The sequence below is a fragment of the Schistocerca serialis genome, chromosome 5 (genome assembly GCF_023864345.2).
Source record: "Schistocerca serialis cubense isolate TAMUIC-IGC-003099 chromosome 5, iqSchSeri2.2, whole genome shotgun sequence".
In the NCBI taxonomy this organism is placed as follows: domain Eukaryota; kingdom Metazoa; phylum Arthropoda; class Insecta; order Orthoptera; family Acrididae; genus Schistocerca; species Schistocerca serialis.
Genome location: NC_064642.1, coordinates 76,230,657 through 76,253,781, shown reverse-complemented (window position 1 = coordinate 76,253,781; position 23,125 = coordinate 76,230,657). Strand labels below are relative to the sequence as shown.

Below are 23,125 nucleotides of genomic sequence, written 5' to 3'. Positions count from 1 at the left end.
AAGCACTCAAAAAAATTATACCTATTGGAGGCTGAAGACATTACAACAAGGAAACTGTTTCAGTTTTAGTATGGAGTTAAGCAAAACAAGACACAATTAAGTATATTTGCTACCTACAATTAATGCAATAGGTGTACTTTATGTCACACAAAAAATATTGTTGGGGCTAATTCCTCAATGTAGTCTTCTTCATTTACTGAAAGTGTTACACACACACACACACACACACACACACACACACACACACACACGTATTCAACTGGTCAAAAGAAATTACTTACCCAGAAATGTTTCAGGACTTCTTCATAACGTAAACAAGCTTCATAAATTTATACAAACCACAATAATGTGGATATACAGAATTACGATCTTAAGAAAAAATTCTGCACTTCAAATTTGCTGAAAACTTAATATGAATTTTAAAAAGGGGCAAGTGATTATTTTTCCCCCCTCAACAAGTCAACGACATTAAATACAGATGAATTGATATGAAGAAAAAAAAAAAATACATATATTATATTAAAATAATATAAACAAGAAAATTCCATATAGAGATTTAACAAATTCACAAAGAGGCAGGTGACTATCACTTAACTTCAGGAGGTGTAACTCTTAAGTTGGTGAATAGACGCACATGGAAATAAAAAAGAAATTACCAAATGATGAAAACTCCAGGTAAGAACATCAACAATGTACGAAAAGACAGATTGCTGCTTACTGTAAAGAAGACACATCAAGTAGCAGACAGGCACAATTAAAACACACTTACATGTAGCTTTTGGCCACAGCCTTCATCAGTAAGAAAACACACACACACACACACACACACACACATACACACACACACACACCAAAAGCAAGCACACATCACACACACACGACCGCCAACTAAGGCATCTCGGGCCTGAATCGGTGTGTGTGTGTGTGTGTGTGTGTGTGTGTTTGTTCGTTTGTTTTACTGATGAAGGCTGTGGCTGAAAGCTATACATGAATGTCTTAATTGTGCCTGTCTCCAACTTGATGTATCTTTTTTATGGTAAGTAGCAATCTGTCTTTTACTACATTGTTAAAAAGAAATTACCCCTACTCTTCAGAACCATATGTTTTCAGATACCTGTTTCTTCACTGTTGCTTCCTTTCCTTAACAGACATTGATCTGGGTTGTGATTTCTCCCACCCCAAAGAAAAGAAAAGAACCGTCTCTCCAACATCACTCAGCTTTTCCTTTTTTCCTGTTCTTAAGATGGAAGCTGTGGTTCCAAACGCTAACAGTGATGGCTGTACGTACTTTTATGTGTGTCTATCAGATGTTTCAGGAGTTGCACTTCCCAAAGCTAAATACTATCCAATTCATCTGTCACTTTGTGAATTCACCACACATCAATATCAATACTGAAGATGATCATGTTTGAATGTGATATAGTTAATAACTTACTGAAATCATCATTCTTGTATTGATGTTGTTCCTGATACAGTAAAAAAAACACACACACACATTTGCTTTGTGATAACAAATACAACTTTATGCCACTATTTAGTTCAAAACAAAAGCGTACTAAAGAAATATTTTACACAATCTGTGAACTGTTCATTTCTTTAAAAATTTTAAGAAAGATCCATTAAACTTTATCTGCTGTCCAACAGTCAAAATATTTTTTTCCCATTATACAAATGGGCACTGTATTTCCTTCAATAGTAAGAAAATTTGAATCAAAAAATTCAGATCTATCCAGGGAATGACAATTACATCATCACACCAGGAATCTGAACCCGAAGGTAGCTAGTAGAATGTGGCCTCATGTGAAATATACATCTGCATTTCAAACTTATGACGTAAAGAGGATGTCAGTTGTTACATCACAGTCCATTAAAAAATTATCAGATATCTCAATTTTATACATTAATGTCAACGTATAGAGAATGTTTTAAAATCCAATATGATGGTCAATGGTATAAAATTTTATTTATTATTCAGACTTTTTAACAGTAATTATAACAGTCTTAATATTAATGATTTTTTCCATTTAACAAAGCAATTTGATTTTGTGGCTAGGAGTCAGAAGCTTTAATATACTAGAAAAATGTCACATTACAATTACATATCATTACTCACACTCAACAATAAAACAAAAAGGATTCACAAAGTCTCTCTCATACAATTATTCCTCTGTTTATGATTTTTCAAGATGAGTAAATACTATTTAATCATCCAAGCACTGAGTCATTTGAAAATAATTGAACATTTACTGGAAGGCACACAGTCAATTTACCCACGACAAATAGCAAATTTAAATTTTTAAATATTCCTGTACATTAAATAATCATATTTTTGCAATTTCTGAATACAGAGAAACATAAAAATCAAATTTCTAAATTATATCTTGACACTACAATTTACATAATCCACATGACATGAATGTGAAAATAACTTCCAGTCAAAATTTGAGACAATATGATTACTTACAATGTACAACAAGAAAGTTATTTTTCGTGTTTTAATTACAATTGCCCTTAGTACGTTCACCCACACAGTCATGCAATGGTCTAAAAAACTTTACAGCTGTATGTTTATGTGCCATTTGAGAGCTATTACATCTGTAGTTAGGGGTAAGTGCATAAAACAACTAAATGTACCCATAACTGTTGTCCTTTGTTCATTTTCTTTAGGTAAATCAGCAAACAATCATTACAAATTTTAGATATTCATATAGACAACTACAATTCCATTATGAAGGATAGATCTTTTCAGACACAAATTATTATAATCCAGAATTTATTATCAACAGCTTGTGAATAATCAACAAGGTGAATGTCCAAGAACACAAAGCACTGACACGGGATGAGGCAAGGCCGTGAGTTACATTACAAGAACTGTCTGATGCTATGTCAGTCGTACAACTACTATCAAATTTAGGCAGTTTCAGTTATACAAAAAGAACACGTGTATAAAGCAGCATAACAGCTGACATAAAAGACAAGAATGAAACTTACTGCTTCCTTTTCACAAGCATCACTTTAATGTATTGCACAGTGAGGTATTATACGATGTACTATAATCTCCATTGTATAAAAGTTCTCTTGTAAAAATCTCTTAAACAGTAAATTAACCACTAGCCTCTGACTCCAACCAAATCAAATGCAACTTTTTGAATACACAGAGCAAAAAGCTCACTATACATTTGCTGCTGTGTTAAATATTATCATTTTCAGTCTTTTTGAAATCAGTCTATGTCGATCATATTGAGCAGTTAGTATATTCATTGCCCTTTAAATAAAATGTTTCCAGTGCAATTAAAACAATTTCACTCACTCACACTTCACTACCACAGTCTTTTTAGTCACTTAGGACAGGAGGTACACAACTCAAGTCTGGGATATTTATGTGTGAAGTCATTGTACTTAACTTGCAGGTAGGACCACTAAACAACACTGATCAGTTTTTCTTAACTTGGCACACACACTATAGGATCTTGCTGGTAATCTCTGAGGAGTTGATCTTCATTAAGCAAGGTAGGGGCACTGAAGTTTCCATGGTGGTATAGTACTGACTGTATGATGAACAGCAAAGCTGGAGTTTCTGGGTGGAAAACAAAGTCATACATACTAAAACTATTCTTCTGCAATCAGAAGGCACTTCATTGACTTTTCTGTTTCTGCATTACAAAGTACTTACACACTGACTAGTTGATTCTCTCAATGATACACAAATTATTTTTAACAAATATATCATTTACATGTCATCGGGTATAACATAAAACTCAGTACCTCAGTGCACAATGCTAAAAGAATTTTCCTCAGGACAGTAACAAGGGAAACATGACAGGAACATGGTTTTAAGTGAGTTCTTCAAATTGAGATCTGATGATTATATGGACAGACTGAATGGTTCTAAACATGTGTATCGAAATATATAAATTGTGGAATATATTGCGCATAGTGCTGTCTTAATTTATATATGAAATATTCAGTCGGATGGTTGGTGAAATAACACCAAAAATTTCAGTTCGCTTTTAACAGTCTACAATGTATGAGAAAATTCAAGTCAGGTACAAAGATGTTTCATTCTAATGCATACATGAGAGTAAAAAGGTAATTCCCAAAACTAAAACACTTATGCAAAGTACAAAATTCCATACTACAAAAATAACATAAAAATGCAAAGTCTTTTGCACCAGTTCTTTCCTCTTGCAAAGATAGAGGAGATAAGCTGTGCTATATAGTAAGTAATGACATTGAGCAGATATATAATGATATAATGTTATTTCTCTTTTCTCCTTTTTGGGTTAGGTTGTTACTAACAAACTATAACAGTTACTCATATCCACTGTATGTATATTAAGTCAACTCATTTTAATAAATGTTCAGTGTCAGTCAGGTATGCAGTCAATGTGGGATTACAAAGCCCACTTACTTCAAAAATACTGAGCTGATACTTTTTGTAAACATTTTAGCCTTTTCTATAAAAATGAAGTCAATGTACTACCTACTCAGGGACGAAAAATAGTAGAAAGAGGAAGCAATAATCAAATTTGTGGCCCCAGATGTGTTCCCCTAATAAAAATATCATGGCATGTAATGCTTACTAAAATTTTGAAACGTATGTACCTCATTTATGCATTTCCAGAACATGGAGTTTCATTTTTCAAAGTATCTGCATTATCATGATGAATCCAGCTCATGTTTGAATTTAAGGCTGTACAGAATTTAAAGTTATAAGTTTTTATATGTTCAATTGTCATACATGTTGCCTACAAAACAATGTTGCAAAAACTGGCCAATATCAACCAAACTTTCCTTCTTAACTACACAGAAATCCCTGAGTGTTTAGAATCACTTCCCTAAAATCATAAACTGTGTATAAACTATTATTTACTCTGATGTATGCATAAAAAAATTCACAAATTTCACCATCCACCCATGATTCCAGTGTGGTTTGTGATATCTATTATGCTTCACACACCAATATCTTGCTTAACATTACAAATTTTGATTTTATTACTATGTATATTATAACGGTCTTCTTTGAGGTTGTTCAGCAGTATCTGGTGCTTCTTATGTTGTTCCTGAAACAGTGAAATATATTATTAACACATGGGAACTTGCTAATGCAACAGTACAGGTTTGTATTACTTGCAGAAGGGTTGTAATCTAAAATTAGTACAATGTCTTATCAAAGAATAGTGGTGGCACATTACTTCTGACATTAAATGTTATGTTGTAAGCTGTAATTTATACTTTTTCTTTGCTAAACAAATACGTGTATGGAAACAAGTCAGTCCAGATTTTTTATTCCTTCCCCTGCTTTTACAGATTATCATGAACAAACATTAACTTTCTGATGGCCTATAAAGAATTATCCACACGCCAAAAGAGTCTCACAACATACACACATACAGGAAATGAATTTAAAGCTCTCTAAATGTGATAATCACTAATAAGTCTTGAGATAATAGAATTAATAAAAACTGTGTTGGGGAGCTCTAGTATCACAGTAAACAAAAATAATGAATTATCTAAATTTTGTGTCAGTAAATTGCTGTTTGCGATATAACAGAAAACACTGCGCACTTTTTAAATACATGGACAATGTATATTTGACAACTCTCAGGAACAGTAAGCATGAAGCAACAGATGAACAATAAATACTTAGTTTTTAGGGCTTAGGTAATGGAGACAATTACACTTAAGTCCATGCCGCCTGCAGAAAAATTATGTCTAAGACAATTTATAAGATCATGGAAACCAAAACAGCCTGTGACGAAAACTTTTTTTTATTCCATTCAATAACTATTTTTAATCATTACAACCATCAGACTGATCTAAAAAAGAACAGATGTGCAAATTCACGAGTAAGATCTGCTACATAAAATAGACAGATGACTACCTTTTCCATAAAAGTTACATCATTATTTACATTTGAAAGTAAGAGTACTATTAATATGTAGACCGCAATCTCAATACATAAAAATGAAACCATTATGGGATACTATGTTAGGTATCACAGATGTCCCTTGAAACAACTGACCATTTAAGTGGATGCATTATTTATTACATCTCATACTGTAGTTTTTTCAGTAATACGTTCTATGAGGAGCTACATAGACTTTCTTAATGATCTGAAGATAGACACAGGATCATAAACACAATGGGACCAGGCATGGACATGGTGAGCACACGGTAGGGCTGTTAAATGTAGTCAGGAAATTTGTGAGGGAGGGAGGGAGGGGGGAGAGGGTAAGGCGAGATTTAAAGAAGAGAAAACAGACTAGTGGGAGTGTCGGTGAAATAGAAGGCTGTGTAGTGCTGGAATGAGAGCAGGGGCAGGGGTTAGATAGGTGGAGGACAGGGTTTAGTCAAAGTTAAGGCCAGTGGGGTTATGTAAATGTAGGATACACCGCAGGGAGTTTTTCCAACTGCACACTTTGCAAAAGCTGGTGTTGGTAGAAAGGATACAGATGGTGCAGGCTGTGAAGCAGTCACTGAAGTGCAGCATGTTGTTTTGGGCAGTATGGTCAGCAACTGGGTGGCCCAACTGTCTCTTGGCCATAGTTACTTGGTGGCCATTCATGCCAACAGGTAATTTTTTGGTTGTCATATCTACATAAAAGCAGCACAGTGACTGCACTTAGTTTGTACATCACGTGACTGTTTTCACAGTTTGCCCTGCCTTTGATGGGTTAGGCAATGCCAGGGACCGCACTGGAGTAGGTGGTGGTGGGACGATGTAAGGGACAGTTCTTTCATCTAGGTTGATTGCAGCGATATGAACTGTGAGGCAAGAGTTTGGGAGCAAGGGTAGCGTTGGGACAGGCAAGCATATTTTGCAGGTTTGGTGGGTGGCGGAATACCACTGTGCGAGGGGTGGGAAGGATAGCAGGTATGATATTCCTCATCTCAGGACGCAATAAGAGGTAGTCAAAACATGGTGGAGAATGTGACTCAGTTGCTCCAGTATTTTTTGGTACACAGCCATGAGGGAATTGCTCCTTTGTAGCTGGGCAATGGGAATGTGGAAGGTGGGAGGTGACTAGAGAGACAAGGGTCAGGAGATGCATTTCTGTACAAGGTTGGGAGGGTAATTTCGGACTGTGAAGGCCTAAGTGAAACTTTTGGTATATCTGTAGAGGAACTGCTCATCATTACAGATGCAAAGACCCCAGTTGGCTAGGCTGTATGGGAGGGACTTCTCAGTATGGAATGAATGGCAGCTGTCGAAGTGGAGGTATTGCTAGTGGTTGGTTGGCTTGATTTGTATGGAGGTACTGATGTAGCCATCTTTGAGGTGGAGGTCAACATTGAGGAAGGTGTTCCTGTCTGTTTACCATACAGTGCCTCATTCATCACTTACTAATGCCACCTCCCGCTACACATTAACATCCCCAATGCCCATGGCCTTGCCACTACTGAACATTACCTTTCCCAATGGCCGACTTACTCCAAACATACAACCTCCTTCCTGATCACCATGACCAATTATATCCTCTACCACAATTACTTCACTGTTGATAGTATCACCTACAGACAAGTGTGTGGAACAGCAATCAGCACTAGGATGGCAGCATCCTCTGCCACCCTATTCTAGGTCATCTACAGGAATCCTTACTAACCACCCAGAATCCCAAACCCCTCACCTGGTTCAGATTCATTTATGGCATCTTCCTGATCTGGACTGACAATGGGCCGGCCGGAGTGGCGGTTCTAGGCGCTACAGTCTGGAACCGCGTGACCATTACGGTCGCAGGTTCGAATCCTGCCTCGTGCATGGAAGTGTGTGATGTTCTTAGGTTAGTTAGGTTTAAGTAGTTCTAAGTTCTAGGGGACTGATGACCTCAGATGTTAAGTCCCATAGTGCTCAGAGCCATTTCTTTTTGACTGACAATGGCAACACCCTGTCAACTTTCCTCCAGAACTTCAGCACCTTCTGTCCCATCTGCTTCACCTTGTCCAACTCAACCACACAAGCCACCTTCCTCGATGTTGACCTTCATCTCTAAGATGGCTACATCAGTGCCACGATTCATATCAAGCCAACCAATCATCTGCAATAACGGAACTTCACCACCTGCCACCATTCCATATGGAGAAGTCCTTGTCTCTCCAGTCACATACCACCTCCCACATTCTCACCATCTAGGCACAAAGAAGCATTCCCCTCATGACTAAGTATCACCCAGAACTGGAGCAACCAAATCACATTCTCCACCAGAGTTTCGACTACCACTCATTGTGCCCTGAAACGAGAAATATCCTACCTGCTAACCTCCCACAGCGGTAATCCACCATCGACTGTACATACACTATATTGTTGTCCATCTCTACACTGCCCCTGCTTCCAACCCCTTTCCTCATGGCTCATATCCCTGCAATAGACCTATATGCAAGACCTGACCCATATATCATTCCACCACCACCTACTCCAGTACTGTCACAAGCATCACCTGTCCCACCAAAGGCAGGGCAACCTGTGAAAGCAGTCACGTGATCTACAAATTAAGCTGCAATCTCTCTGCTGCTTCCTACATCGTTATGACAACTAAGAAGTTGTCTGACCAAGAAAATGTGGCCAAGAGGCAGCTGGATGATCCAAGTTGCTGAACATGCTGCCCAACACAATGTGCTTCACTTTAACAACTGCTTCACAGCCTGTGGCATCTGGATACTTCCTACCAACACCAGCTCTTCTAAACTGCGCAGGTGGGAACTCTCCCTGCAATCTATCCTGCATTCTTATAATGGCCCTGGCCTCAACCTACACTGGTCGCTGTCCTGCATCGACCATCCTCACCAACCTATCTTCCCTGCCCCCACATCAGCACTACTCAGCCTCCTTTTCTACCAACGCATCCACTAATCTTTTTCCCCTCCCCTATTTTCTCCTTTTCTGCCCCCTGCTTCCTCAAACTTCCCAGCCCCACCACATCCCCACAACACCTGTCCATTCTCCCACAAGCAGCACTACACTTTCTCCCACCCCTATCCTGCTATTCCTCCCCGTCTCCACCCCAGCCACCTCCTTAACCCCACCACCCATAGATGGCTTCTCCTATCAGGGGTAGCTGGCCATATGCAGCACATCCCCCCTAACCACAGACGTGTCCGTGCATCCTTAAGTTGTACTTGTGTGAATGTGTGTTTGTTTTCTACTTTAGAAAAGGCATTTTGGCCAAAAGCTCAAATGCATAACTGCGTTTTTGTTGTGCCTGTCGGCAACTCAACATCTCCTCTACATGGTGAGTAAAAATAGATAAGGCTCACATGAACTCCAGTGCTGTGGCAATAACGAAATCATTTTCTAAGTGTAGAGTCTTATATCGAAAATGGAAATTCCCAGATAGAGCAAAATATAAAATAAGGGAAAGGCAACTATTCACCTATAGAGGATCAATGCATGGAGCACAATAACACTATAAGAAGAACAACATTTACACTAGCTTTCAAGCACTAACTCTTTTTCTAGAAAAAGTAAACAAAGTCACACATACAACCATGCAGGCAGCTATACGCACACGCCCCTGGTCGAGGCTAGACTTCTGCTGGAAAAAGAACTAGTGCTCAAAAGCTAGTGTGAGTGCTGTCTTATGTTGCATGTTTCTGTGCTCTGTGCAACAATCCACTGTAGGTTAGTGGTAGCCTTTACCTATTTTACGTACAGAGAAAGCAGGCAGCCAAATTAACATACCTATTTCAGAAGAATAAGGACAAATAGAGTAATATCAAATACAGTAGTATTTCTTAGTTCCTTTTGGTGATTAACCTGCATAAAAGGGGGACAACAGACGTACCCAATTTTGTTCAAAACTATAATGTTTGTTTACTAAAACAGCATTGTGATAAGGGGACATAGACTCTTTGCACAGCACACAGCCATTAAATCAGTTGAAAATGTAAACAATTTCCTCACAATCAGCACATTAATTCACATCACAAAACTCATATTATGCACTTCTTGACTAATTATGCAGATTTACAGTTCCCAGAAATATGCGTAAATGGTCACACATGAAGTGAAATTCTCTTGGTAATATTCTTTGATACTGGACAGACACTAACTTAATTGGGCCTAAAATAGCGAGAAGGTGATCAGAAAATACACAGTTACCTTCCCACTTAGACATTTATTTTACTATGTTTAACAACATGAATCAAAATAGACCAATAAGCCACCGCCACCCCCACCCCCCCAAACTCAGTTCTTTAAAGAATCAAAGTCCGATCTTTAAAATCAGCTTCACATGTTATCATTGGATGAGTACAGACTGAATAATTCACACTATGTTTTAAGAAATGTGATGCCATATCTCCTGAACTTTGTGTCATACAACAACATAATTTTGCATGTACAATCAGTGATATATATGGATACTGTCTCCAAACTGTTTTGCAAATACTGTTAGCAGTAAACTAGAAATAAAACAAAATGGCATGCCTGGTGCTGAAGTTTTACTGTACCAACAGCAAAAATGTAGTAAGTGACAAGCTTTGTTCCTTTCATTTTGTGGGAGGTGGTATTGAGAAAAAGTTTCGTAGAGGTTTGAAATTATGTGTGAAGTTTGTTGTAAATCACTAAGTGCTCTCATCCTCAATTACTGTATGAATATAGTCTGTGAATTTTATATGCCATGAGTTATGTTGCCTCAAGAGATACACACAGTTTCTAATTTTAATACTCGAGTTAGTGTGCTAAGCTTTTAAAATATGATTATAGTGTTTCAATTTTTTGAATTTGACCAATAATTATATGAAATACTGGATAACAAATTTTTGTTGCTCCTGGAAGACCTGCAATTGGGACTGTGTACAGTTTTAGCTGTTTAGTGATACAGATCACTATTCAGCACAGAGGAGGCACTGCACAGCAGACGAGCACATGCAGAAGTAGGCTGCTGGATTAAAAAATCCAGCAGTCTACAATCGTGCCTTTCTGTTGTTCAGTGCCTCCTTTCTGTAGTTAACAGCACTCTATCATAATTAATGGTGTTATTGCACCCCAATTTTCCACTGTTTGATTTCACTATGGCTGCCAAGCATCAGAATTGTTAACAGATTTCAAGGATATCTGCTTTGTGTTTCATGGACCCCGTTTCTAGAGTAATGCATTCAAAAGGATTAAAAAATTGCAAAGTCAGCTGCAGTGACATAGTTATTTACAGATGATGCAGCCTATTTTAATAAAGAATACAGTAAAGGTCATCTGAAGTTCCTGCAACTACAAAAGCGGATATATAGTTTAGGGATAATTGTTATGTGTGAAAATGAAATAAAAAAAATAAAAGAGTTTAAGAAATGTTAGAATAAATGCCAGGACCAGTATAGTGTGTGTGTGTGTGTGTGTGTGTGTGTGTGTGTGTGTGTGTGTGTTTTTTACTGGTTGCTTGTACAAAATGATTAAAGATAAATAAATAAAAATATCATTAATGTAAGCCACAACTGAAGAATGCACTTGGGGGTATCTTTAAGGAGGCTGACAATGATGTATACACACTTGACTGATGTTTGTGCCCAACAATAAAAGTTGCTTTTGAGTTAAGCACTTCATATAAATTTTCACAGATGCTTATTAAGCATGTTTATGGTTTGTTGGAGTATTATGTTGTTACAAAATCATCCACCATGAAATGGGAATCCACATATTCACTTTGGACAGTTCTGTTGATTCTAAGAGAATATGGAATTGCCGTAACCAAGAATCCTGAGATTCACATGGAATGCAGCACCAATTTTGGAATAAGCGAACATATATGGCAACTGCCTTGACTGTCGTTACATACACAATACAAGAGATATCTCTTGATGAGCTATCGTATGCCTGTAGTCATGCCATTTACGATTTATATCAATGCAGCCTGTGACTCCACAGCCTTATTCAAATCTGTACAAAAACAGAAAAAGAGAGAGAGAGAGAGAAGTGTGACATGTGGTAATCAACCAATAGTAAGAATGGAAACAACAAAATTTCTTGGAGTGCACATTGACAAGAAAATGAACTGGTCTTCACATATTATTGATCTATGTAAGAGGCTTAGCTCTGCTACCTATGCTTTACAGGTTGTCACTACATGTGTTGAACCTAACACTGCAAAAGTGGCATACTATGGCTATTTTCAATCTCTCACTGAGTATGGAATTATTTTTTGGGGCAACCAACCATTAGCAAGGAAAGTGTTCATTGCACAGAAGCGAGCTTTAAGAATTATATGTGGATTGCGCCCAAGAGACTCGTGTAGAAATAGTTTTCATAAACTTAAAACATACACAACTACATGCCAATATATTTTTTCTCTCATGTGTTTTGTTTGTAAAAATATAGAGATATTTCAACCAAACAGTAATTATCATTAGCATAACACACGGAGGAAGAATTACATATGCAGCGAGCTCAGAAATTTGAGCTTGGTACAAAAGGGTGTCCACTACACTGGAGCAAAACTCTTCAATGCCCTTCCTCCCGAAATAAAGACAGAGATTCATAACAAGAGTAAGTTTAAGAAAGCACTAAAAATATTTCTGCTAGAAAAAGCTTTTTACAGTCTAGATGAATTTTTAACTAAATAAATTGTAATATTTTAATATTATATAATACAAGTTGACATAATGCCACTAAGAATGTTATTTAACCTGAGCTCTGTATCTGTTTTCTGTAGTGTTTTAATGATTCTAAGACAATATGTATTTTCTTTTTCTGTATTGCTGTCCAAAGAATTTACTGCATAATTTTTTTTATAATTATGTACTCAAATTTCTGTACATGCTATAAGATTATCAGATTGTATTTGTAAAAAACTGACTTGTTCCATGTCCTTGTGTATCCAACACAGCTGGACCTATGGAACACGAAATACATCAAATCAAATCAAATCAAATCAAATCAAATACAATATGTTTGGGAAGTCCTTCAAGACAGTGAGCAGATGGTAGCTGCTGAGGACTAGATTAAGGGTACAAAAGTGGATTGTCCAGTGAGAGATGTGAAGACAAACATTGTTTTGAAGGGAAACAACACCAGTAGTCAAGAGTCACCACAGACACTGTGTATGTATGATTCAGAACCACATGATATGTGATGACACGCCCAGTGCTACACATGGATCACAACTCAACTACAGGAATCAATTTTTATCCTTGAAGAGAGTAATTATAAAATTTGTTAACGGAGACTGTTTGAATATCAAGTTACTTGACTGGAGACTATGTAAAACCAACAAGCTTAATTGACACCTATGCAGAGCATATTCCCGTACTTAATAAGGTGTAAATAGCTGTGTGATACAACACAGTTGTCATTAACCTGTTTATAGTCAAACAAAAGCAACCAAGCATGATAAAATCCAGCTCTGAAATATAATTAAATTGAAGTCTTCTTAGCTATGAGTCATTACGTATTACTCCTCCGTGATACAGGCTCCTACAAGAAAAAGAGATGGAGCAAACTCTGTGGGAGTAGGCGAGATTGCAACCAAAATGATAATCTTGTGAATCAGTAGTCTCCATACTGGCCTGAGAGAACAACAACCACATTAGGAGACGATTAGGAACATCTAAGATATCCCACCCCCATAAAAAAAAGCAACCTATCACAGTCCCCGAGTACAACTCACATAATCAAATAATTATTAGTATTTATCTCCGGTAATTAACATAAGGAAAAGGTAGGAACAGCCACAAACTTGTTTATCATGTGTTTCATCTTGAAAAGAGCACTTCAAGGGATCTTTAAACACTGGAAACAAAATCATAAAGAATATTGTGAAGCTTCAAATTTAATAAACACGAACTGTAACACGAAATGTGTAACGAATGTTTACATGATGTCTCATACATCAGTATAGTTCAAGAGTAGAATGATAAATATGATGGTATCCATTTTCCAGTTGGGTCACACAACTGAAAGAACCATATACCAAAGATAATATATACTTAATAAGAGGAAGTTTCAATACTGCATAGGTAATGCCCTTTGACAACCTAAAAAATAATACTACGTCAATATTTCTGCAGGATTTATTAGGAAACAGTTGGCTCCTAAAACACAACAACTGTTGTGAAATGGAACAGAAACAGAGAACGGTATAGAGACAATACCATACCATGATTGGAATCTTATTAACAATAAAGTGCAAAAATCATAAATGTTAAGATAAATTTGCAAACAAGTGTCATACATTCATGTCAATAAAGTAAGTGACTTTTGAGACACACAAAAATGTATACCATCACGGCAATAGGCTACTGTGTGACCAACACTATAGCACAATAACACAAAAAAGTGATATATGTAGCATGTCAGTAACAGACCATGTAGAGCATCTGCAACACTCTAAGCAAGCAGAAGTACTGGATATAGTGGTTATCACTGTATGTAGTGTGCATTTGCCACAAGGTATTCAAGTCACAAGAAAGCAGGATGGCACAGTGAAAACTACGGCATGTTATTATCTGCAGATGAAACATTGACAGATTAGGGGGCAGTCACAGTGAGCATGAAGTGTGCTGCAAGAAACGTGAAGCAGATTCTGAGAGGTAGGAAAATAAAAGGATCATCACATGCCATAACTCAGTGCAATGATCATTATCTTGTCACAAGTGCACAAAGTTGTCCAACCAGCACAGCACTTGTTAAAACGAGATACCCAGAGGCAGGCTCTGGGTCACACATCTCTTATCAGATTGGGCATTATTTGCTTTGCTCGGTGACCCTACCAGATTTATTTATCTTGTACAAAGGCACTTGGTAGTCTGATGCATGTGGTGTCTTGCTCCCAAGAGCATTTCTATGAGCAACGTGGTAGTGTCCTACTGAAGACTAAGTCACAGTACAGTCCAGAAAACAATTTCCATCATCTGTTCATCTGGCACACAGCTGTCAGACATTAAAATCCTGCCAACAGTGTTGCACAAACTGGAGTAAAATGGAGCTTTGGAACATGGGAATGACTTCCGGCAATAGCATGTATGTACTTCTTGTGGCACTTATGAACTTGGGTTTCACGTGATGGGATGATAATCCCTGCATACACAAGGCAGGCCAAGTAGACAAATAGCTGCAACACGCCAACATCAAGGGTTCAGTGATCAGGTCACTCCCCAGATTTAATGTGATAGAACATGCAAGGGCCACTCTCGGTCAAAGGATTGCAGCCCTATCATCGGAAATAAAGGTCTTTGGTGATCCCCAAGGGCACTTGTCCAGTAAGGTGGACCACAAGCCGCCATAATGGACACCTCATCCGCAGAAGTGGGAGCCTTTATCCATCCTGCATTATCATATGACAATATTGCAATTCATATCAATATTGTGACTGGCACCAGCAGAGAGACAGACACTGTAAGTGCGACCTATGGAAGGCATTTCAATAAATCACATATCTTCAACAATGTTTATTCTTGAGGGACACACGTGATCACAAATCACACTGTTTTCTGCAGCCTGAAGAACTCTTATGAAATGGGCATGAATGTCATGGTTCAGGAAAATGTAATCTGGTCAAAGAGAAGGAAGAGTACAACTCTATTGTTGATACAGAGGCCAAACCAACTAGTACAAAGCTCGAATTTCTTAAACAAAACACAAGGAACTATTGCTGCAGAGTGCTGCAGAGTAGCTACACTGAAATTTAACAATGATTCATCTATAGGTAAGTCTGAAGTGTTTCAATCAACTAGCTGGTAATATACTCACCTGTGACGTAAATGTTGGACGAGGAAGATTAATCATAAGCTATGTATTGTACGTCTTTTTTCTTAGAAATGCAGTGATCAAACAACATGCAGTTATTACCTTATACACAGAAAGATGCGAGCAGGGAGTGTATAATACAAAATGATGCTGTTCTGAAAAGAAATTAGGACGTTACTTGGTGTACGATACCTGCTTCCTTATATCTTAGTCCTGTTTTGTTCAATCGTCCTCAATGTTTTCTTTCTAAGTATTTCAATGATCTACAACATACCACCAGGTATAGCAGCAAAAGTGAAACTACTATTGACCAAATATTCATTGATAAATCAAAACCATTAAGTAATTACACTAACTTTAAAGATATCACAGAGGTATCACACACGAAATGTAACAATGACAAATATGTAGAGAGAAGATTAATTAATGATGGCAATATTATGGTCTTTCATGTCACGTTAAAAATGTAAATTGGGACAATGAAACCTATAGTTTTGTGGATGTAAAATCCAACATGTTCTTGTTATGTTATGTTATGTGTTATGTGGTTTATTCATCTCATTACATACAATTATTTGATTTGATCTACAGGAGACATGTCAAGGTTTACAAAAGAAACTTTTTTCACTTTTTTAAGAGAAATACAAAAGTTTACATTATATTTTACATTTCTAAGTTACAGCTTGTCTAATTATAAATACCGTTATGGTAACTCATTCCTCTGAAGAGAACTAAATATACAAGAAATTAAATGCATCAATAACAAGCGAAATCAAAATGTCATCAGAAAGTCTCTGAATATTATATAAAGATGCAAACAGAAAACTGCTCTGAAACCACACATGAAGTGCTGTAGGAAAAAGTACAGGGAAGCTATAGAAGGTGCAAAAAAGCAATATAATGATTCATACATTAGAAAGGGGAAAAATAAATCAATGAAGAAACCTTGCAGGAAAATGTGATACATCAAGTAATTAATTCACCATAAAACACAGAAATGAAGTTGTCAATGATCCATTTGTAATAGCTAATATATTTATTATCATTACATTAAGGAAGATAAAAACCTGATCACAAATAAACATAATCCAAACATAAAGGTAGAAATTCCAGTAAGTGTAAAGACAAAATAGCTACATCCAGTAACACCCAAAGAAGTACAAAGAGCTATCAATAAACTAAAGAGTAAAATGAGGTGGGATATGGATGGTATCTCTAACAAAATTAATAAATGTACTGCTAACAATAGTGCCTCTCAATTTATTAACATAATAAGTGACTCCTTTGTAACTGGAGTGTTCAAAGCAGACTGAAGCTGTCAAAGTATTACTGGTTTATAAAAGACAAGTGTGGCATTAGAAACCTCAGATCACAATAACTATTATTTGTAAAAGTGTCCAAGGAATAGAAAAGCAACTGAAATCACTCAACAGAGGAAAATCCACTGGACCTGACAGGATACCAATTCGATTCTACACAGAGTATGCGAAAGAACTTGCCCCCCTTCTAACAGACGTGTACCGCAACTCTCCTGATGTAATTCCCCAGCATCACCTGATTTAGTCAGACTACATTCCATTATCCCCATTTTGCTTTTGTTTTTTAAGTAATAAATATCATGATACTGCCACCTATATTTATATCTGAAAATATATTTCATTATGACTCATTGAGGGCTTTCAGCTATAAACAGTGAGGTCCACAATTATCAAACAAGAATTGGGGATGACTTTCATAGGAATATACACACAAAACCAATACATCAAGACCAAAAATTTTCTACACTGCATTGCTGGGTAAGGTCAAAAGAATAATATGCTCAGAGGAGAACTAAAGAGATCTACCAACAATCAACAGCTTCTACAACATTAATGAATATCTGGAACACAGCTCAAATCTGTAGGTGCTTCAAATGATCTCTTTACATGGATATTTGTAACTATCAAAGTATTTCTAGGTAAACTCCTTTTCTGCTAATGTACTCCTATTAATTAATATGTGTAATCATGTATCTTTTGTGCCTTATATGTGGATATGAAATTCTATGTTGTTACACTTATTTAACTAATATATGTAATACTTGAGTAAAAACAACCAAGATATTTCAGTAACTTTTCAACTGTGTGTAAACATATTATTGGCTTAACACATTTTTTTGGGTCCGACCCAGTAAATATATTTGAAATTAGTTACAACAGTTTACTGAAACATTAATTTTATTTATTCAGTTGCATTTTTCACCAGGCATGACATTTTTTGGAAATGGTGTTCCTTTCCACCAGTGTGGTTTGAACAAGTAGCCTCTTTAGTGGCATGCTCCAGATCACAGTTATCTTCAGCTTTAAGAAATTTCTTGTTTTGTGAAGGAGCAGGATTAATAGCAATCCTAAGTTTAGCTGTATGCACATGGTCTTTCATATCACTCTAACCTTCAAACGCAACAGGAAACTTTGCAGTACATAATGTGCAATAAACACATTCATTATTGCTGCCATTACATAATTTCAAAAATTTGTATTCCTGTCATAGGTTAAAATTACACACTTTCTCTTGCCCATTGCTAAATGACAAGACAAAAATCAAATACAGATAAAATGATCAAAAACTTGTAGGTGACACACTGTCCCTGTTATGTTGCAAATGACTAAGAGAAAAATTTTTGTGGAACCACACCTCCCCCTCCCACTGATGAGTGCTTGCTTCATGTTCGGCTGAGAGAGGAATGGCCTTACGAGAATGTTTAAAAATGCAATGTTGAACATTTATGTCCAGGATTTTAAAAAATCAAACCCAGCACATTTTTACAATGATGGACTAAAGAACCAGTACATCCCAGGCTAATCCCAGACGTATGGTAAGCCTAAGTACGTACATAAAATTTCATTTTCTTATAATTAATTATGTAGAATACTCTTTGTCTTCCCCTATTCACCTCGATTTGTTGATAAGAAAGCTACCAATCTAGATGTAATATTACAACTTGTCTGTGCCTATACTTTGTACATGAATGTAAATATGTAAAATCCTATACTGTCTTGTATTTTGACAAGTCCTACATAATGAATGTGATAAAAAAGGTGCAAAATAAATAAAAATAAAAGAAATTCCATTCCTAAAAGAAATTCCATTCCTGCAGTACAGATATCTACCATCATAACAGAGAATTAATTGAATTTGGCTCCAGTATTTCCAACAACTTTTTTTAATGAAATCTGTAATCAGTCACTGTATCACCTTTCCTATCTTCAGGTAAATGATGTGACTGAACAATTAAGTACATGACTGTGAGAATAAAAGTCTCTATCTAAAACCCATTTCAGAAATAAGAAACAGGTGTACCACAATCTGCTATAGTATCAAACAGTTTTGCAAATGATTGTAAGGAATTTCGAACTAAAAAAAAAAAAAAAAAAAAAAAAAAGGCCTCATTCTGCATTACCAATAACACTCACAATTGTAAAAGCATAAAAATGTAATATATGTAGCATAAGCATGTCTTAGGACTAAAATATAAATGCATAATTTCATGAGACATACAAGGGTCACTCCAAAAGAAATGCAAACTATTTTTGTAAAAATAAAGTTTTCATTCTGCATGTGTGAAAGTGTTACAGTGTGTAGATACATCCTTCCCGCTTGTTTTCAAACTTAGTTCAACCTGTTCCCGTAAGTGGCGGCATCACAAGTCTTCAAGATGGTAGCTACACTTGACATTCGTCACAAGCAACGTGCTGTCATAGAATTCCTGTGCTGTGAAAACGAGACAGTGGGAAACATCCACAAAAGGTTGAAAAAGGTGTATGAAGATGCTGCTGTCGATCACAGTACAGTTAGTCAGTGGGCATCACAGTACAGTTAGTCAGTGGGCAAGCAGGTTATGTGATGAAAGCGGGCACGGCAATATTGAGGACTGTCCTCGCAGCGGCAGGCCTCATACTGCACACACTCCAGACAATGTGCAGAGAGTTAACGAATTTGTGACTGCTGACAGACGCATCACAGTGAACGAATTGTCACACTACGTTGGGATAGGAGAAGGAAGTGTTTGCAGTATACTGAAAGCGTTGGCGTTAAAAAAGGTATGTGCCAGGTGGGTTCCCACGATGTTCCACTGGCTCACAAAGAAACAAGAAAAACGGCATGCAGCGAACTTTTGGAACAGTACGAGAATGGTCAAGATGAATTTCTTGGAAGAATTGTGACAGGGGATGAAAGAAACAGGACTCCATGATTTTTCACCAGAGACGAAGAGGCAATCAATGGAGTGGCATCAAGCATATTCAACCAAGAAAAAAAATTCAAAACCATACCTTCTGCTGGAAAAGTTATGGCTACGGTGTTTTTCGATTCCGAAGGACTCTTGCTTATAGACATCATGCCAAGTGAAACCACCATAAATTCTGATGCATATGTGACGACACTGAAGAAACTTCAAGCTCAACTGAGTCATGTTCGACCACATCGGCAAAAGCAGGATGTTTTGCTGTTGCACGACAATACATGGCCACATGTCAGTCAAAAAACCATGGAAGGGATAACAAAAGTCGGATGGACAACAATGAAACACCCGCCTTACAGTCCTGACCTGGCTCCATGTGACTATCATCTCTTTGGGAAACTGAAAGACTCTCTTCATGGAACAAGGTTTGAACATGATGACTCCCTTGTGCACGTTGCCAAACAGTGGCTCTAACAGCTTGGTCCAGAATGTTACTGTGCGGGTATACAGGCGCTGGTTCCAAGATGGCATAAGGCAGTTGAGAGGGATGGCAATTTTGTGGAGAAATGAAAATATTGTTCCTAAGGGATGTATCTACACGCTGTAAAACTTTCAAACATGTAGAATAAAAGATGGATTTTAAAACAAAATAGTGTGCATTTCTTTTGGTGTGACCCTCGTATAAATCTTAAACAATCAGTCACGCACTTCAAACACTAAATATTTCCCTCATAGTTTTTATTTCCACAATGGAATGACATTTCTCTCCAAATGTTAAAAATAATTAAATATCTTAGGAGTAATGTGTTGCTTACTAATTAACTATTCTTGACATTTACTAAACAACACCCAACAATTTCATTTTAGCTAAACACTGTTTCACAATGTGAAGTTATTCCTGTAATACACTAAAGCTCAACAATGAAGTAACAGTTATGAATAAATGTTGTGCTGTTTGTTACATGAACTTATTTTATGTCTACATCTTTGTTAAATGCCAAAAATTCTCAATTATGTGGTGACAGGAGCTGTTTCATTTGTCATGTTTTAAAAAGAGATCCAACAAGTCACTGGAAAACACCCTTAGATTTTGTTTGAACTCTTAAAAATTTACACATCAGATTCCATCACCTGTTGAATCTCATGATAAAACATCTCCAACGTAATTTTTTTCAGTATGCACTTTATAGGAGTTAGCAAGAAAAGAAATCAAAAGATGGTCTACTAAAGTGTCAGTGGCTAAAACAGAAGGTGAGATATTAGGAATGTAAGTCAGGTAAGCAACATGCAGCTGAAAGAAAGAAACAAGATCAAATAAAGAAATTAGAGTAGATTGCCTCGCCTTTGCAGATGATCTGGCAATTTTAACTAGGGATATTACCACAGCTCAAAAACAAATTGAAACTGTTAAAGAAGTTGCAGAAAAAGTAGGACTACAAATATCATTCGAAAAAAACAGAATGTATGACATGCAACAAACAAGCACCAAAGTTATTGAATACAAAATATGGAAAAATAAAAAGGCTTCCACAGTTTAAATAATTGGGGAAAGCCATAGAAGAAAAAACTGTGGAAAAAGCTGCAATCGAAGATCACTGTCCAAAAAATGGCAACTGCATTCAGATTAACACAAATATTTATAATAAAAATCAATTTCTAAATTCAGTAAACTTAGGCATTACAGCACTGGATATTGAAGAAATTCAAAAGAAAGAAAAAAAAGGTTATTGGAAAAATATTAGACCCAAAATTTACTGATGGAGAAACTTACAGGCTGAGAAGTAGTAGGGAAATAGAAGAATACACTGACACACATGGTGACAGAAGAAAACAAAGACTTAAATTTTACAGGCACATTAAAAGAATGGCATTAGGTTGACAAAACAAATAGTAGAATTCTTCAAAAACAGAAGCAAGGCCAAAACTGGGCCAATTAAATGGATAGCTGTGATTAAGGAGGATCTTAAAGTAGCCATTATAACTCAGGCAGATGTTACAGATGGAAAAACATTCAGGCAAAAGATATTAGCTTGGAAAGCTGGTCAGAATGAAATCAGAAAATGGACCGGAACAGTGTAGTCTGATGAAAGAAAGAGACTTCATTCTGAAAGGAAGAAACAAATTTGGACACAAAGGAAGGCCAACCATCAAAAGCGACATTTTTTTGACTCTTTGGTTACAAATGAGTAAATCTTCTATACCACAGCAAAGGTTTCATCTTAGATTTAACAGTAACTATTAAGGTCATTTCAGATAGAGGTAGCCATCATATTATTATTCATCTGTGTAGCAGAGATGCTGAGTCGCAGATAGGCACAGCAAAAAGACTGTCGGAAAGTCAGCTTTCGGCCAACAAGGACTTCATTGAAAATAGACAAAAAACACACATACATGACCACAGTCTCTGGCAGCTGAAGCCAGACTGGTATAGGATTAATGATATTGGCAGGATAATGTGGGACATGAGACACTGCACTAACAATCGGCATGGTCTTGTAGCCATCTGTTGTGCACAGCCAAGACAGTTGATACGGTGTGGCTAAGTACAGCATGCAGTGCAGTTTGTAAGGCAACAGGAGAAACACAGGAACGAAGAGACAGAAGGATGGGAGTAATGCATTAGAAAATAGTGATAAAGTAGAATAGCACTGGGTTATGGAATGGAAGAAAAGCTATCAGGCAAAATCAAACATTGGAAAATCCAGGATGGAATGTAACTTTGTTGTGAAAGGGATATATGCTACTCACCATACAGTGAAGATGTTGAGTCACAGATAGCCACAATAAAAAGACTGTCGGAAAGTGAGCTTTCAGCAAACAAGGCCTTTGTCGAAAACAGACAACACACACACACGCACACACACAACTACAGTCTCTGGCAGCTATCATGTATTCTGTGCAGAAGGCATCAGTAAAGACGCAGGTATATCAAGTGCTCATCTATGTGTGCACTGCTCACCACAGGGGGAATTCCACTGTTAAATGCAGAAGAGAAAGTGTGGACAGGTGGGACTGGAGATAGCAAAGGCAAATAACTGTAAAAACTGTTGCACAATGAGCTTGTTAGTTCATACATCCCAGATGTTGACAACAATAATACACAGAAGAATGAAAAGAAAACTGAGGATGTGTCAGTTTGGCTTTAGTAAAGTTAAAGACAGCACACAGACAGTACTGATGTTGCAGTTGGTAATGAAAGCAAGACTTTTAACAAAAAGTCTAGACATGTTCAT

At 36.9% G+C, this 23,125-nt stretch overlaps 1 protein-coding gene across 1 annotated transcript in view; it reads right to left on the bottom strand.

The window, feature by feature from the left end:
• Window positions 1-221: 221 nt before the first annotated feature.
• LOC126480743 (uncharacterized) overlaps window positions 222-23,125 on the bottom strand; it is a 1,220,032-nt gene continuing 1,197,128 nt past the window's right edge. Inside the window, exon 15 of the mRNA XM_050104017.1 lies at window positions 222-5,063. Coding sequence (XP_049959974.1) covers window positions 5,033-5,063 — 31 coding nt within the window. The 3' untranslated portion in view covers window positions 222-5,032. The remainder of the gene's footprint in view (window positions 5,064-23,125) is intronic.